Source organism: Oncorhynchus clarkii, chromosome 2 (assembly GCF_045791955.1).
Source record: "Oncorhynchus clarkii lewisi isolate Uvic-CL-2024 chromosome 2, UVic_Ocla_1.0, whole genome shotgun sequence".
Lineage (NCBI taxonomy): Eukaryota > Metazoa > Chordata > Actinopteri > Salmoniformes > Salmonidae > Oncorhynchus > Oncorhynchus clarkii.
In genome coordinates, this window is record NC_092148.1 from 27,969,025 (window position 1) to 27,986,223 (window position 17,199).

The 17,199-nt window shown below is 41.4% G+C and overlaps 1 protein-coding gene across 1 annotated transcript in view; it reads right to left on the reverse strand.

Annotated features, from left to right (window-relative positions):
• Positions 1-16,989, reverse strand: part of LOC139377077 (alkylglycerol monooxygenase) — a 35,503-nt gene extending 18,514 nt beyond the window's left edge. Inside the window, 2 exon segments of the mRNA XM_071120123.1 lie at positions 10,798-10,875; positions 16,870-16,989. Of these exon segments, the coding sequence (XP_070976224.1) occupies positions 10,798-10,875; positions 16,870-16,989 (198 nt within the window).
• Positions 16,990-17,199: the final 210 nt, after the last annotated feature.

Sequence of the window (17,199 nt, forward strand, 5' to 3'; positions counted from 1 at the left end):
CTGTGGGGACGACGTCATCGATGCACTTATTGATGAAGCAAGTGACTGATGTGGTGTACTCCTCAATGCCATCGAAAGAATCCCGGAATATATTTCAATGTGTGCTAGAAAAACAGTCATGTAGCTTAGCATCTGCTTCATCTGAGCACTTTTTTATTGACTGAGTTACTGGTGCTTCCTGCTTTAGTTTTTGCTTGTAAGCAGGAGTCACTAGGATAGAATTATGGTCAGATTTGCTAAATCGAGGGAGACAGAGAGCTTGGTACACATCTCTGTATGTGGAGAGTTTTTTTTTACCTCTGGTTGCACATTTAACATGCTGGTAGAAATGAGGTAAAACTGATTTAAGTTAAGTTCCCTGCATTAAAGTCCCCAGCCACTAGGAGCGCCGCCTCTGGATGAGCATCTTCCTGTTTGCTTATGGGCGTATACAGCTCATTGAGTGCGGTCTTAGTGCCAGCATCGGTTTGTGGTGGTAAATAAACACCTACAAAGAATATAGATGAAACCTGTCTTGGTAAATAGTGTAGTCTACAGCTTATCATGAGATACTCCACCTCAGGCAAGCAAAACCTTGAGACTTCCTTAGATTTCTCCGTTTTGATTGGTATCCCACTCCACCATTCACCTTTCCTGTCAACATCATTAGTGACACTTGCCTGTCCTACATAAACCAAAGTGACAGGGGACAGCCACAATTGACCAAACATGAGGGCAATAGACCCCTGGGCCGCAGAGTGCCCCGCTCAGCTCAGTCACTTAGCTAATCAGGAATACTTTTTTTCCCCTTACTCAGCCCAGTCTAGCCCCTCTATGCACACATACTGTACAAACAAATACCCCCAAACACACACACACGCACAGCTTTGTGGCCTGCTACCCACTGCTACCCATTGTTGATAATATCCCTGGGTCCCAGAGGTGCTAGCAGCCCGGGTCTCTTGTAGCACGGTGAGCGCCCACATCCTGACCAACCGGGTTTGGTTCTTTTGTACGCCCTCCAACCCTTTAACCTGCTCCAGCCCAGAAACTTCCAGTTACAAAGAATAGTTATGAAGCCCTGGCCACCAGGAGGTTAACCCCTGCCCCGCCGTACGGCCCAAAAAAAGTTAATTTTAAAACAATAACATTCAGATCAGTAGAGCCTCCTCAGGGACTCCACAGCAACCCCAGCCCTGGTGCAGCGCAGCGACTACCAATTCTGTTTGTCTTGACAACTGCTGCTGTCCGTAGGGCTAGGCTATGGTACTGTACAGAGAGGACGGCACGGCCAGGCACACACACTCGCACACCACAGGATGCTATGGAGAGTGAAACGCAGGCACCCGGGTTCTACACACTGGGAAACATTATCTCAAGTGAAGGCTGTCATCAGTACAGCGTATGTAACAGTGTAACTTTACACCGTCCCCTCGCCCATACCCGGGCGCGAACCAGGGACCCTCTGCACACATCAACAACAGTCACCCACGAAGCATCGTTACCCACAAAAGCAGCGGCTCTTGCAGAGCAAGGGGAACCACTACTTCAAGGTCTCAGAGCAAGTGAAGTCACCGATTGAAACGCTATTTAGCGCGCACCACCGCTAACTAAGCTAGCCGTTTCACATCCGTTACACGTAGTCTATGAATCATGGCTTTTCTTGATGAGAAAGAAATGTCCAAATATTGTGGGGGAAGATTTTTTATATTTACAGTAATATTGGCAGAAATATATATTATCCCCTCCTTATCCCCCCCATATTTTATCCCCCCTGTCAACTGAAAACTAGAATGGTGACAATTGTCACAGGTAAATAGGAATTAAACTGCATGAGTCCATGCTTTTGAGCTGTGTATCCAGTTGTGTATCCAGTGCCACCTTCAATCAGTGTGCTAAGATTAACCAAATACCTTCATGGATTATAAGAAGTTAGTCTTCATGTTGCATTTTTTTTTACAGCATACTTAGAGTACTGTACCAACTGTCCCTGTACAGTAACATGAGTATGTATTAATACTACTGTAGCTACTACTGTGTGAGAACAGAGCAAGCAGTTTTTCCAAAGGGGACATATTTTCAAATGCTCATATGAATTAAGCTGGTGAAATACGCTGGTGTGGTGAAACTCCTCTAGATCCATGATCTCACGTAGAACCAATCTGAGGGAGACCTGTGGTTCTGATCTGTGGTTTAGGAAAGCTGGCTGGATATAAATGTGTTCTGGGATGATTATAGCTATTAGTGTGACGTATACAGATGTAGGATCTTAATTTGACCTGTATTGTCACAGTAAAATAATCCCACAGCAACAGGATTTGAATGTTTAGTCCATAATGTTTCTTGATGGTTAGGCTATTAGTTGGCCAAAATTAGGCTATGTGAAAAGTGCAATACTGTTAAAATAACCATGTGTTAGTGTGGGTTTTCAGTAAATTTATGTAAAATTCTCAGCAACAAATGAGTTGCAACTAAGATCCTATATCTGTAGGTTAGAGGAGAATAAACAGAATCATCAGGACTGTCAACAAGTACCACCAAAATGCATATTGCCTTCTGAACATAACTGCCTCTGGACTGTATCGTTTCTCGGGTTGAAAGAAGACTGTGAAAGACAATCAATAATAAGCAAATTACATCACTTTGGAAGAGGTCAAATTAAAAACAATGGTACAGTACATGATTCCCTATGCAGCTTATCTTAGAAGATATTTCTAGAAGTGAGTTAGCATACAAAGGATGCAAGCATCCGTAAATAATATATTTTCAATGGTCTGCCAGTCTAGTGATGAGGAGAGAGGCTTTGCTGTTGGAACAAGGTTAGAGTAATAACAGATTGCACTGGCAGGACTACTGGCAGAGCTACATGCCAGCATAGACTTACTGAGAAAACAGAGGTGGTGACTGGAAAATGACGGAGTAAGAAATGCAGAACTACCTAACAGAAAGGCAGAGCACAGTGAGGAAATAGTGGTGAGACTGGGACTGGGAGTACTATGAATGGTTCTAAGGTTATATATGTGGATTATTCAATGCCGAGAACACTTTAGAAAGTGTCTTGCTCTCTGCAAAAACAACTGTATGCTTTTAAAAGCTAAAAATCAACTGTTTTCGCGACTCCCCAGTGCAGCACCCCTGGGACAGTGCCTCTCATTGAACCTTTATCAAGCATCGACTTGGTGATTGAATAAAATATATCACATGTAAATTGCACTTTACTTAACCATTCACTTTACTTTGTATTAACTCTGTGATAAAGAATGTCTACAGTTATGAGGGCCTTTAACCCTAAATACCTAGGCCCTCATTTATCAATGCTGCAGTGCGATCATTTCTAAGCAAAGTGTGGGATTTATCCATTTGTACTTACGCTGTGGGTGAAAAGTCAAACTGATAATGAAATAGCATCCACCAAATGGAGAAAGGATTGACATACTGGACCAAATCAGAAACTATGAAGAAAAAAGATAATACATGAATAGTTCATGTATTTCTGTTATGGACACTTACGCTATTAATAGTTCTCCTAATTTAAGCCTAATTGAATAATAAAGTCAATTAGAAAGGGTGGAATGCAAGGTAGGAGGCAATTTAGTTAAACCAGAGGCATTGTGACTTGTCCAAAATGGCAAATCGTGCATTGCTGGAGGATCTGCAAAAAGCTGCAATAACGCAGGGAGCGGGTTTTCAATGAGCGTGCAGATTGTTTTTGCTGAGAGCGACACTTGGCTTATTAGTAGATTTAGTTTTCCCAGGAATATTTGATTGCATCTCTGCAACCAACTCTCTCCAGTATTAGAAATGGAGACGAAACGCCCCAATGCCATTCCAGTGCAAACCCAAGTCCTCTCCACCCTGGGATTTTTGGCCACTGGAACATTCCAACGGGGTATTGCGGATCGGTCTGGCATTTCACAACCAACCATGAGCCGAATATTGCCTGCAGTCCTTCATGGCATTATTTCATTGACCCCACAATACAGAAGGTTTCCGTCCACTGTTGTGCAACAGGCCAGAGTGAAAAGGGATTTCCATACCATAGATGGATTTACCAATGTCATTGGAGCAATTGACTGCACCCACATTGCAATAAAATCACCATCATTGAGCGAATTCAACTTCGTCAACAGGAAAGGTTTCCATTCTGTCAATGTGCAGGTCATCTATGATTCACATTTGGCTTCGTTGAATGTAGTGGCCAAATGGGACACGAGTCATTCATTGTGCAGAACAGTTCAGTCAGCCTTAACCTCCAGGAATGAGTTGTTGATCATGGATGGCTTATTGATAAGTGACTTGTTTTATTTGCAAGGTTTTATACAATTTATTTTTAATGGGGCTACCCATTAAAAACATGGTTGACTTCCCTCATAAACCCCTCAAACCAACAAGAGGCAAGGTACAACCAAGCTCACGCACAAGAACAGTGGAGCGCACCATAGGCCTGCTGAAAGGGAGTTGGCTGTGCTTGTCTGGGACAGGAGGCACACTGCAATACCAGCCTAGCAAGGTTTGCCTCTGAAATGACGTGCCTTCAAATGCCATTACATGAATGTAATACAATGTGCAAATTCCTTTTTAGGTTTGCTAGATTGTCAAGGCTTGCAGTGTGCTCCACAACATTGCAATCAAAAGTGGCATTCCACCGAATGATCCACCCAGACCCGATGAGCCCATGCCTGACAGGGAGTGATTCCCACCACCCATAGCCCTGGCACTGAGGACAAGTGTCAATATTATACAACGGTTTTAGGCATCTATTCTTCCAAATATTGTAATCAAATCGATAAGGAAAACTCATTTACATTGCACCAGAATTTATCGTCTCCCATGGTTGACACAAACAACAAGTTCTTTCAATTGCATACATCCTCCAGCTGCTGTTTGAGTCCAAGAATTTATGTGTTGATCTCTTCTTGTTGTTTCAGGACTGCATCAGTCAAAACACACGGCGCAGCTGAAGCGCTCACCAAAGAGGACACCCTTCTTGTAGGCCTGGGGCTGAGGGGTCAGGCAATTCACCCACATCTGTCAAGATTTCATGTTATTTTCGTAGGTCATTTTGTTACACATATTTTGTTATACTGTATTTTTGTTATATTTGTCAAGAAAAAATATTTACATGTTGTCCATGTCTGATTATGGTTGCAAAAATCAAGTTTGACTTACCATAAGTTGGTGTCTGGTATTCCTTCAGGGTCTGGGAGAGGATCCTCAATAGCACCTTCACATATGATGCCAGAAACTGAGGTCTCCCCAATTATGCTACCAATGATAGTCCATAGCAGACAGTGAAGAGTCACTCTGCCCTCCTCCTGTTGCACTTATATACCTTTTGTGGATCATAATTTTTTTTGGGGGGGCATATGTTTTCAAATCCAACCATTTATTTTTAATTTCATTAACTGAATTTACCAAAGCTCTTACCTGCTCCCAAGCAATATATGTTATCTTATTTGTCAAGCCATTGCTGAGGGCTCCAAAAAGTATAGCTTGTTTTTCTTCCACCTTGATGATCAAAAGTTCAATTTCTGCATCCCAAAAGTTTTTTTTCTTATTTGATTTCGCCATGTTGGCATCCAAAAATTTGTGACATTTCTTGCAGCTTTAAAGGGTAGGTTTGTGACCATAAATGGACATTTAGGGGCGGTTATTTATGTAAATGAGACTTCACGTGCACTAGCACAGTGTTTCAGAACGTGTCTGATTCATCAAGGCAAAAATACTTACAGGTGTGTGTAAATCAAGCGTACGAGCAATTGATAAATACCAACTTTTTTGTACTTGCGAACATTCTAAATTCTCTTTGTACGAGTTAATTTAGAAGCTTTTCTACACAACATTGATAAATGAGAACCCTGGAGACTATGGCCATTTCGTTCTCTGGTCCCTATCCCCAAGAGCTAACTGGCTGCCCAGAGCAAGGGCAAGTAATGTCTTCTCAATAAAGATGGCATCAGCGAAGAGAGGCCGACTTTTTACTTTCAAAGCTCTTTCCATTCAATTATAATGAGAATGTCCTTTCAAGTGACATGAGGAGAAACTATGAAATGGCCATAAAACTGTTCAAATCCACATTCGTATTTTACAATTCTTCTAATTAGGATTCACATTTCCCGATGGAGGATGTCACCCTGCCCTCTTCACAGCTTTCTATTGTATTTTCACTTTTAACACAGTATTGAGATTTATAGGTCATATGTTTTGACAGAATAGAATTGTAGATACATTTTCACATGCTCAATTGATGCAGACATTTACTATTTAAACTGTTTTGATGTAAGTGTTATACCAGAACATTATAAAAATAGAGGAAAGTCCTGAAATATGACATTAAATTTAGATACACATTGTTAGCTTTCATACTTGAGTAATTACAAGAGCTAAATTATCCTTGTCTCTTCATGACTATTGCAACTAAATACAGGTACATGTCTACTGCCTTAAGCATATACTGTAGACATTCACTTACTCAGACAACAACCAATACGGAAATGAGAACTGTGCATTGGTCAAACTCTACTCTGGCATAGGCCAGGAGGTCAACAACTGGTTAACCAAGATGACCTCACTGGGCCAGAGTGAAGAGTGAATGAAGACAGGGTCTGGCCCTGTCCTGCGGTGAGGGAGGAAGCGCCCTATAGTAGCTAAGGGGAAAGCTTCTATCCTGACCGAGTGCAGTGGTCGGGCACCAGAGAATTAACTGTGACCCCACAACGTTCCAAAATAAGTCAAAGCTGGAGTGGAGGAAATGAAAGTAAGTGGAAAGTTTCGGGACATAAAAATCATACCACACTTCCAAAATAAAAATCTGACTAAATAAACCAGAGATATATAATATTGTACAAATCATTTTTTAAACAATGGAGAGAATGAGAGAATGACATACACAAGCACTTCATTACAATATACTGTACAAATTTTAACTCAGGACTAGTGAAATGCTATTGAGATCAATCGCCATGGTGACTCTACAAATAAGATAAAATAGGTTAAATAAATATCAGCCGCAATTCTGCCTATCTCTACAATCCACTTAGCCTGAGAAGAGTGTCATCGACCTTCATATGCCACAATAAAAACCTGCTTAGCTAAGGTTAACGACCTTCCATTGAGGATAATAAACTTCCGTGGGAGGTTTGTTTACGTGTTTTATAGACAGGGAGGCCCCTCAATCAGATACAGTGGGGCAAAAAAGTATTTAGTCAGCCACCAATTGTGCAAGTTCTCCCACTTCAAAAGATGAGAGAGGCCTGTAATTTTCATCATAGGTACACTTCAACTATGACAGATAAAATTAGAAAAAAAATTCCAGAAAATCACATTGTATGATTTTTTATGAATTTATTTGCAAATTATGGTGGAAAATAAGTATTTGGTCAATAACAAAAGTTTATCTCAATACTTTGTTATATACCCTTTGTTGGCAATGACAGAGGTCAAAGTTTTCTGTAAGTCTTCACAAGGTTTTCACACACTGTTGCTGGTATTTTGGCCCATTCCTCCATGCAGATCTCCTCTAGAGCAGTGATGTTTTGGGACTGTTGCTGGGCAACACGGACTTTCAACTCCCTCCAAAGATTTTCTATGGGGTTGAGATCTGGAGACTGGCTAGGACACTCCAGGACCTTGAAATGCTTCTTACGACGCCACTCTTTCGTTGCCCGGGCGGTGTGTTTGGGATCATTGTCATGCTGAAAGACCCAGCCACGTTTCATCTTCAATGCCCTTAATGATGGAAGGAGGTTTTCACTCAAAATCTCACGATACACGGCCCCATTCATTCTTTCCTTTACAAGGATCAGTCGTCCTGGTCCCTTATCAGAAAAACAGCCCCAAAGCATGATGTTTCCACCCCCATGCTTCACAGTAGGTATGGTGTTCTTTGGATGCAACTCAGCATTCTTTGTCCTCCAAACACGACGAGTTGAGATTTTACCAAAAAGTTATATTTTGGCTTCATCTGACCATATGACATTCTCCCAATCTTCTTCTGGATCATCCAAATGCTCTCTAGCAAACTTCAGATGGGCCTGGACATGTACTGGCTTAAGCAGGGGGACACGTATGGCACTGCAGGATTTGAGTCCCTGGCGGCGTAGTGTGTTACTGATGGTAGGCTTTGTTACTTTGGTCCTAGCTCTCTGCAGGTCATTCACTAGGTCCCCCCGTGTGGTTCTGGGATTTTTGCTCACCGTTCTAATGATAATTTTGACCCCACGGGGTGAGATCTTGCGTGGAGCCCCAGATCGAGGGAGATTATCAGTGGTCTTGTATGTCTTCCATTTCCTAATAATTGCTCCCACAGTTGATTTCTTCAAACCAAGCTGCTTACCTATTGCAGATTCAGTCTTCCCAGCCTGGTGCAGGTCTACAATTTTGTTTCTGGTGTCCTTTGACAGCTCTTTGGTCTTGGCCATAGTAGAGTTTGGAGTGTGACTTTTTGAGGTTGTGGACAGGTGTCTTTTATACTGATAACAAGTTCAAACAGGTGCCATTAATACAGGTAACGAGTGGAGGACCGAGGAGCCTCTTAAAGAAGAAGTTACAGGTCTGTGAGAGCCAGAAATCTTGCTTGTTTGTAGGTGACAAAATACTTATTTTCCACCATAATTTGCAAATAAATTCATTCAAAATCCTACAATGTGATTTTCTGGATTTTTTTTTCTCATTTTGTCTGTCATAGTTGAAGTGTACCTATGATGGAAATTACAGGCCTCTCTCATGTTTTTAAATAGGAGAACTTGCACAATTGGTGGCTGACTAAATACTTTTTTGCCCCACTGTAGGTTGGCACTGGCAGAGGTCATTTTCTATCATACAATACAATTGGTAGGTGTCTGACCCAACGTTAAAAACACAGTTTAAATTTACCCATGACTCAAATGTCAACACAGGGACAGTCTGGACTTTAAGCCAGACATATTTGGATTAGAGAGAGATCTGGAGCAGAGTTGGATGTGCCACTGACATAAATAGAGCTTGAATTTAGCAAGGGCCCTGTTTTGACACACAAACACAGTGTTGCTGCTGCTAAGCAAGTTGTGTGTCAGAAAAACGTTATTTCTGCATTGCCATTCAACACTGGGCGCACACTGGTTGAATCAACGTTGTTTCGAATGTGGAACAGAAGTTGAATTGACATCTGTTTCCAGTGGGACAGGAGATTTTGTTCTGGGTGCTAAGTTATTATTGTCAAGTACAAACCGCAGTTTAAGTGATAAGGGCTGAGATCCCAGGATATTACAGACAGCCCTGCATGGGGAGAAGAATTAGAGGGCATCTTTGGTGCAGCTCCAGAACCGTGCTGCTATTGAGCCATCACTATTTACAGCTTTCTCCCTATGAAGCGCCAGGTAAGACAACATGTCTCAAGAGATCACAGCCTCTCACATCTGGTCAGTTCAAAAACATCTGGACGTAACTCACAAATAATTGCTTCCTCTCAAAAAGAAAAAAAGATGTGTGCATTATAGAATCATTCATCACCGGATATAGCTCACGCTGAATCCATAGAGAAATCATTAAAGACAAAACATTTTGTTATGAATAATTCAATCCTCATGGACATGTAGAATTGAAATACATGCAAGACAATTTGCTATTTCATTTGCATCAATATGAGATTTCATATTTGATCAAACCTTCCATACCATATAATGATTACCCAAAAATACAAGTACAACTACTTCCCAATACTTTTAAATACTTGAGGTGCGGTTTATTTCGCTTGACCAGCTTTGGAATGTCTTACATATAACCCTCTTCGAGTTGAGTGTCGAACCTTGCTTCTCATTGATTCCATTGTACCTGGAAAGCTAAATCAAGTGCACCTCAAGTATTTGACATACTGTATGTATTTGACCCAGGTCAGAAGCTAACCCAGACTGATGGCCATACTGTGAGCAAAGCGATGGACCCAGTAGTAGGCGAAGTCCACCACAAGGAAAGCCAGCCACCATGCCCAGGCAGAGTCCCAGGGTAGCTCCAGTAGATAGAAGTTGTTCCACATGTAGATGTAAGTGGTTATTTCAAACCGCTTGCAAATAGCCAGGAAGAAAATAACAAATTTATTTAGTTCAGTCACAACTGAATATTACAAAAAAATACCTTAAGTAGGGCCTCCCGAGTGGCACAGTGGTCTAAGGCACTGGATTGCAGTTGCTAGCTGTGCCACTAGAGATCCTGGTTTGAGTCCAGGCTCTGTCGCAGCCGGCTGCAACCGGGAGACACATGGGGCGGCGTACAATTGGCCCAGCGTCGTCCGGGTTAGGGTAGGGTTTGGCTAGCAGAGATGTCCTTGTCCCATTGCGCTCTAGTGACCCCTGTGGCGGGCAGGGTGCATGCACGCTGACACGGTTGCCAGGTGTACCGTGTTTCCTCCGACACATTGGTGTGGTTGGCTTCTGAGTTAAGCAGGCAATGTGTCAAGAAGCAGTACTGCTTGGTAGGGTTGTGTTTCGGAGTACGCATGGCTCTCAACCTTCGCCTCTCCCGAGTCTGTACGGGAGTTGCAGCGATGAGACAAGACTGTAACTACCAATTGGATACCATGAAATTGGGGAGAAAAAGGGGTAAAAGTAAAAACAAATATTACAACAACAACAAAAATAATCCCTTAAGTAGCTAGACTGCAAATAGATAAGCACACAGATTCTCCACAATACATTTCAGGTGCACAGTTAGATCATCTTACAGTATACCATTTTTTTAATATATTTTTTTACCTATACAGCCATACATTATCATTAGAGATGCACTTCTGTAATTACTTTTCTATAGAACTCAATGGGCCAGTTTCCTGGACACGTCACTGACGCAGGCCAGTGGGGTTCCATCCTTCAGCAGGCTCACCACCAGCTCTACAACCATCAAGCCCATAAAGAACGGGGTGGCCTGTAGTCACAGCAGAGGAGAACAAATACGAATCAACAGTCCAAGCACAATGAAAACTCCACCACTTCTCGGTCTTGTGTTTCCTTGAACGCTTACAGTAACCTCACATGTTTGTCTTGGAAAATGAACAATAAAAAGGGCTTTCATGTCTTGTGATGCATGATGTTTCCCTGATGGCTCTATGGTGAAGCTACACAGGGATAGTCACATATCATCTCTCCCTGAGGATCTATTTCAGCTTCCAGTGGAGAAGAAAACACTTGAACAACTCATACAAATAATATTTGGAGGAACCTTTCATTTCAATAGGTCTCGTTACATCACATGACCAGACAACTACACGTGCACGTTTCGCAAACATGTACAGTGCCTTGCGAAAGTATTCGGCCCCCTTGAACTTTGCGACCTTTTGCCACATTTCAGGCTTCAAACATAAAGATATAAAACTGTATTTTTTTATGAAGAATCAACAACAAGTGGGACACAATCATGAAGTGGAACGACATTTATTGGATATTTCAAACTTTTTTAACAAATCAAAAACTGAAAAATTGGGCGTGCAAAATTATTCAGCCCCTTTACTTTCAGTGCAGCAAACTCTCTCCAGAAGTTCAGTGAGGATCTCTGAATGATCCAATGTTGACCTAAATGACTAATGATGATAAATACAATCCACCTGTGTGTAATCAAGTCTCCGTTTAAATGCACCTGCACTGTGATAGTCTCAGAGGTCCGTTAAAAGCGCAGAGAACATCATGAAGAACAAGGAACACACCAGGCAGGTCCGAGATACTGTTGTGAAGAAGTTTAAAGCCGGATTTGGATACAAAAAGATTTCCCAAGCTTTAAACATCCCAAGGAGCACTGTGCAAGCGATAATATTGAAATGGAAGGAGTATCAGACCACTGCAAATCTACCAAGACCTGGCCGTCCCTCTAAACTTTCAGTTCATACAAGGAGAAGACTGATCAGAGATGCAGCCAAGAGGCCCATGATCACTCTGGATGAACTGCAGAGATCTACAGCTGAGGTGGGAGACTCTGTCCATAGGACAACAATCAGTCGTATATTGCACAAATCTGGCCTTTATGGAAGAGTGGCAAGAAGAAAGCCATTTCTTAAAGATATCCATAAAAAGTGTCATTTAATGTTTGCCACAAGCCACCTGGGAGACACACCAAACATGTAGAAGAAGGTGCTCTGGTCAGATGAAACCAAAATTGAACTTTTTGGCAACAATGCAAAACGTTATGTTTGGCGTAAAAGCAACACAGCTCATCACCCTGAACACACCATCCCCACTGTCAAACATGGTGGTAGCAGCATCATGGTTTGGGCCTGCTTTTCTTCAGCAGGGACAGGGAAGATGGTTAAAATTGATGGGAAGATGGATGGAGCCAAATACAGGACCATTCCGGAAGAAAACCTGATGGAGTCTGCAAAAGACCTAAGACTGGGACGGAGATTTGTCTTCCAACAAGACAATGATCCAAAACATAAAGCAAAATCTACAATGGAATGGTTCAAAAATAAACATATCCAGGTGTTAGAATGGCCAAGTCAAAGTCCAGACCTGAATCCAATCGAGAATCTGTGGAAAGAACTGAAAACTGCTGTTCACAAATGCTCTCCATCCAACCTCACTGAGCTCGAGCTGTTTTGCAAGGAGGAATGGGAAAAAATGTCAGTCTCTCGATGTGCAAAACTGATAGAGACATACCCCAAGCGACTTACAGCTGTAATCGCAGCAAAAGGTGGCGCTACAAAGTATTAACTTAAGGGGGCTGAATAATTTTGCACGCCCAATTTTTCCGTTTTTGATTTGTTAAAAAAGTTTGAAATATCCAATAAATGTCGTTCCACTTCATGATTGTGTCCCACTTGTTGTTGATTCTTCACAAAAAAATACAGTTTTATATCTTTATGTTTGAAGCCTGAAATGTGGCAAAAGGTCGCAAAGTTCAAGGGGGCCGAATACTTTCGCAAGGCACTGTATGATTGATAATAGTTCAGACTGAAGACATGAATACCTGATGCGTCTGAATATTATCCATCCATATATAATAAGCAATATAAAAAAGTGCACCATGTCTGTAAAATGTATATACTATGTTCATGTAACAAAGGGGAAAAAAAGAAGATAAAAAAAGATGCTGTATAAACAAAGTTATTATTTTGTCCTCCGATTAGGGCAATTTTTGGATAGGCCAACAAACAAAACAAAAACATTTATGTCTTCATATGGCTAAAGTTATTCTATTACTTAGTATTCCATTCTATAAGTATGCTACATACAGTATCTGCTGCATTAGGTTTTACGTAGGTGTGGAGTATGCAAGAACAGAATGGGAGGTACTTACTAGGAAATTACTAGAGGTTACCAAAAATGGTTTCCATCATGTCATAATTGTGACATCAACAGTGTGTTGGACCTGTTGGCTAGTCTTAGGAAATGACCATGTCACTCGTGATTGACCTGACCTGGTCACCTAAACCTTCATCTGGTCATGTGACTGCACCCAAGGGGTGTGTGTGGAACGTGGATCGCTAGGTGTAGACCTGGAGGTGGAATAGGATGTGTGTGTGTGTGTGTGTGTGTGTGTGTGTGTGTTAGGGCGATCTAGAGGACCACGAGGGACCGACGATCACACGCTACACTCCAACATCTGGCAGAGGACTGACGGACTGCATCTAACAAATGGGCTCAGAGCGCAAGCACTCTCTCTCCAAACCCACTGAGTGAGAGAGAGATTATCATTTTGGATTCTGGCTTGAACGTTCCCTCTTTCTCATGTCTAGAGTATTGTTTTACCTCGTCAGAGCTGTGTTCTTGACAGCTTTCCACTTTATTTGGGAAGGAATTCAGGTTCTCATGCCATGCGAAAAAGGGGATGCCGAGGGAATGGGTTGTTTTGGACTTTAAAAAAAAAAAAATTCTTAATGTGTTTGTTTGACCTTCACAATCACTGTGTTTACTCTGTGTGGCATTTTCCTCCAAACAACAGGACAAACGAAAACAAGTCTTATGAAGGCTGTAACATGCTTTGGGCTTGTGAAAATTGTCAAGGGAGTCTTTAATAGTTTTATATAAATCTCTGTTTTTGGTCTTAGATCTTGCAAAGCGAATGACATTGTGGAACAGATGTTGGTACTATCCCATATAGGGCCATTTTTATCAGGCTGTAGATGAGTGACGTTAGCCGCGGGTTTGTGATGGGGAAGACACAAACCCTGTACATTCTCTTATGAGAGTATGTCTACTTTGTCCTAAAGTAACAGGTAGAATGTACCTTGTTGTAACTGGATAATCAATTAAACTATGGCAGGAATTAAATCAGACAAGCAATGTTTATTGTGGTGTTTTTATTTAAAAACAACTTATTTACATACTGAGCTATGATGATAATCCCGCTATACAGAGGTTCAACTGACCAGTGGCTTTTGTAGAGGGACAAGTAATGATGCTTTGTGGGTAAGAGTTGCTGATGTGATCAGAGGGTCCCGGGTTTGAGCCCAGATTGAGACAAGGAATGGGACGGAAGCAAAAATGTTACAGGTGAGCTAGTTTGCTCCTGCAGAAACAGGAAATGTAGATTATAATTCAGTGACATTTTTGTAGGTGTTGATACATTTTTCGTAAGGGAAAATCAAGCATGACATTTCAAAGTAGAAATTACAAACTTCAGAAGCCTTTTTTAACCTCATATACACTGCCAGTTCTACATTTCCTGCAATGCATGAAAGTTATCCTGCAACAGGGTGATCAAATTAAGATCCTGCACCTGTACATAGTCAACCAAATGTTTTTGACACTTACATGTAGGCTATCCTACACAGACTAGTGCACAGAGTGATGACTACATCACAAACAGCACCGAAACAAGCGTGACACACCCATGCAAACATCACATGCAACTCTGTAACAATACTGAAGTAAATGAGGTTGTTTCATTACAGTTTGTTTGGAGCAGGATTAAAACACTGAGGAGTCCTGCTGTTTGGGTAATTGTTTTTTCTCGATTCACATGGCTTTATAGAAGCCTGTTAAAACGTGAGCTTTATCCCTCAAACAATAAACATGTTGATTTTAGGATTTCGCTAAACCTTTATCATCCAGATGTCACAATAAAAAGTATTGGTGTGTTCTGTTCATTTGCACTGGGTGCTCAAGTCAAAAGTGGTCCTAAAATACAACAATATTTAACCCCCCTGTTGTGTTCGTTTCATGTTAATTAATTCTGCCACATTATAGCTGATTACAAATCCATAATAACACATATATTATCACCTAATGTTGTGTTAGATCTTTATCAACTTAAGTTATTGTGAACATTACACGTTTTGAACTTCTATTTGCTATACAACTCATTTTGAGTAAAGAAAAGCATAATGTATGGATTATTTTGACAATAATAAATACGCAGATGAAACATATTGTGCTATCTATCACAGACTACTTTGTGTCAAAGTTTAACAAGGACTCTCTCCTCCTCACCAGTGTCATGATCAAAGATATGATCAAGAGCCTCATATACAGTATATTGTTTGGTCATTGTGCTGCCACAGAATGAATTGTGAGCAAGGCCTCAAAAAAACTTTATATACCAGAGCTGCAAGAAAAGTTCTATATATTATTGAAACAATGTTGCGATTATTTGTGAGAATGTCAACAGGTGTGGTTCCTGTGGGGGAAAGATTCTATTGGGGAAAGGTTCCCGTGGGGGTTGCCATGGAAGGGGAGTGAGGTTTGTGTGTGTGTGTGTGTGTGTGTGCGCGCGCGCTTGCGTGCGTGTCACTACCTCCACCGAAGTCGGCTCCTCTCCTTGTTCGGGCGGCGTTCAGCGATCGACGTCACCGGCTTTCTAGCCATAGCCGCTCCATTTCTCATATATCCATTTGTTTTGTCTTGTTCCATTACACACCTGGTTTTCATTCCATAATTACTGCATGTATTTAGTCCTCTGTTCCCCACCATGTCTTTGTGTGTAATTGTTTATTGTTATGTGGATTTTGTCAGGCGCTATACTTTTGCTATGTTCCGTGTTTCTGGCACATTACTGTTCTTATGCGCTGTCATTTTTGGACCGGAATTAAAGTGCCCCTGTTTATTACACTCTGCTCTCCTGCAGCTGACTTCGCATGCCGTACACACCCCTGACAGTGCGTGCGTGTGCTCAAACACACATGCATATGGGGGTCTGGGAGAGGAAGAGTGTCCATCTGATGAATGGGCATGTGCCTGAACTCAATTTTATACACTAATTGTAGTCTCACCCATTAATTTCTAATGACCGGTCATGACCGGGAACACCATAGGTGTACAAAAGTTATATAAACACCCAAAATGTTGATGAAAATCATCTAAATGTATTTTGTCTGTTCAGATGCCCTGTGTGGACAAAGTCATTGAACTTTAAGACAATCAGATTAAATTAACTACATTTTTCAGAGAGAAAGGTTCAATTCAGGCGGGTTAACAGACATCCCCCCCATTGGACTGAACAGGGCACACCTCCCCATGCTCAAATACATATTGTTTGTCTAAAACTAAGGATTTGAGAGAGAATATGAAAATAAATGTACTAATATCATATCATATGAAAATATGAACCATACAGCCAACATTCAAGCCCATATATGACATAAACAATAACAGCAGCTACACTGTTTGTATCGTTTATACAACGTCATGCAATAGCTATATGAAGAGTTTACGGTCTTAACTAGGCTACTGCAGAAACCAGTGTAGTGATATAGTCACTCTATAGCACCACTTCCCTGACAGTTCCTACAGGTTTGTGACCATCTTTGTGAATATTTATGAATATACAGTAGCATATATGATATCATTCAAACTAAGTGTGCAGACTTTCCTTCGCTATGTTTATACATTTCAACTGTGTCACTCCTAGCATGACCACCACAATATAGATTGTTAAAATAAAACACAAAACCCATCAAACCACTACAGCGTTTTTTAACAGCGAACTCACCTGCTGAACGTACGGCGGGACATCCTCCACATTTTCAAATGACGATTCGTTTGGTGTGACAATGTAAAACATGAACCTAATACCCTTGGTCAATGAGACTAGGTCCATGAATTGTGCCATTGTATGCGCCTTCAATCCGTCAATCCCTCTACGCAAGGTGATGCTAAACCAATCGTCTGGGGAATTTTAATTACTTTAACACGCATAGTCATCAAATGTCATTTGAACTGAGAGATAACTGTGTCGTTCTATTGACACTCTTCAGAGGCAGGATACAGTAAATGGATCATAGGTCAGGTGTGGGGTTGGTTGTTTTGTCTCAGGACTGAC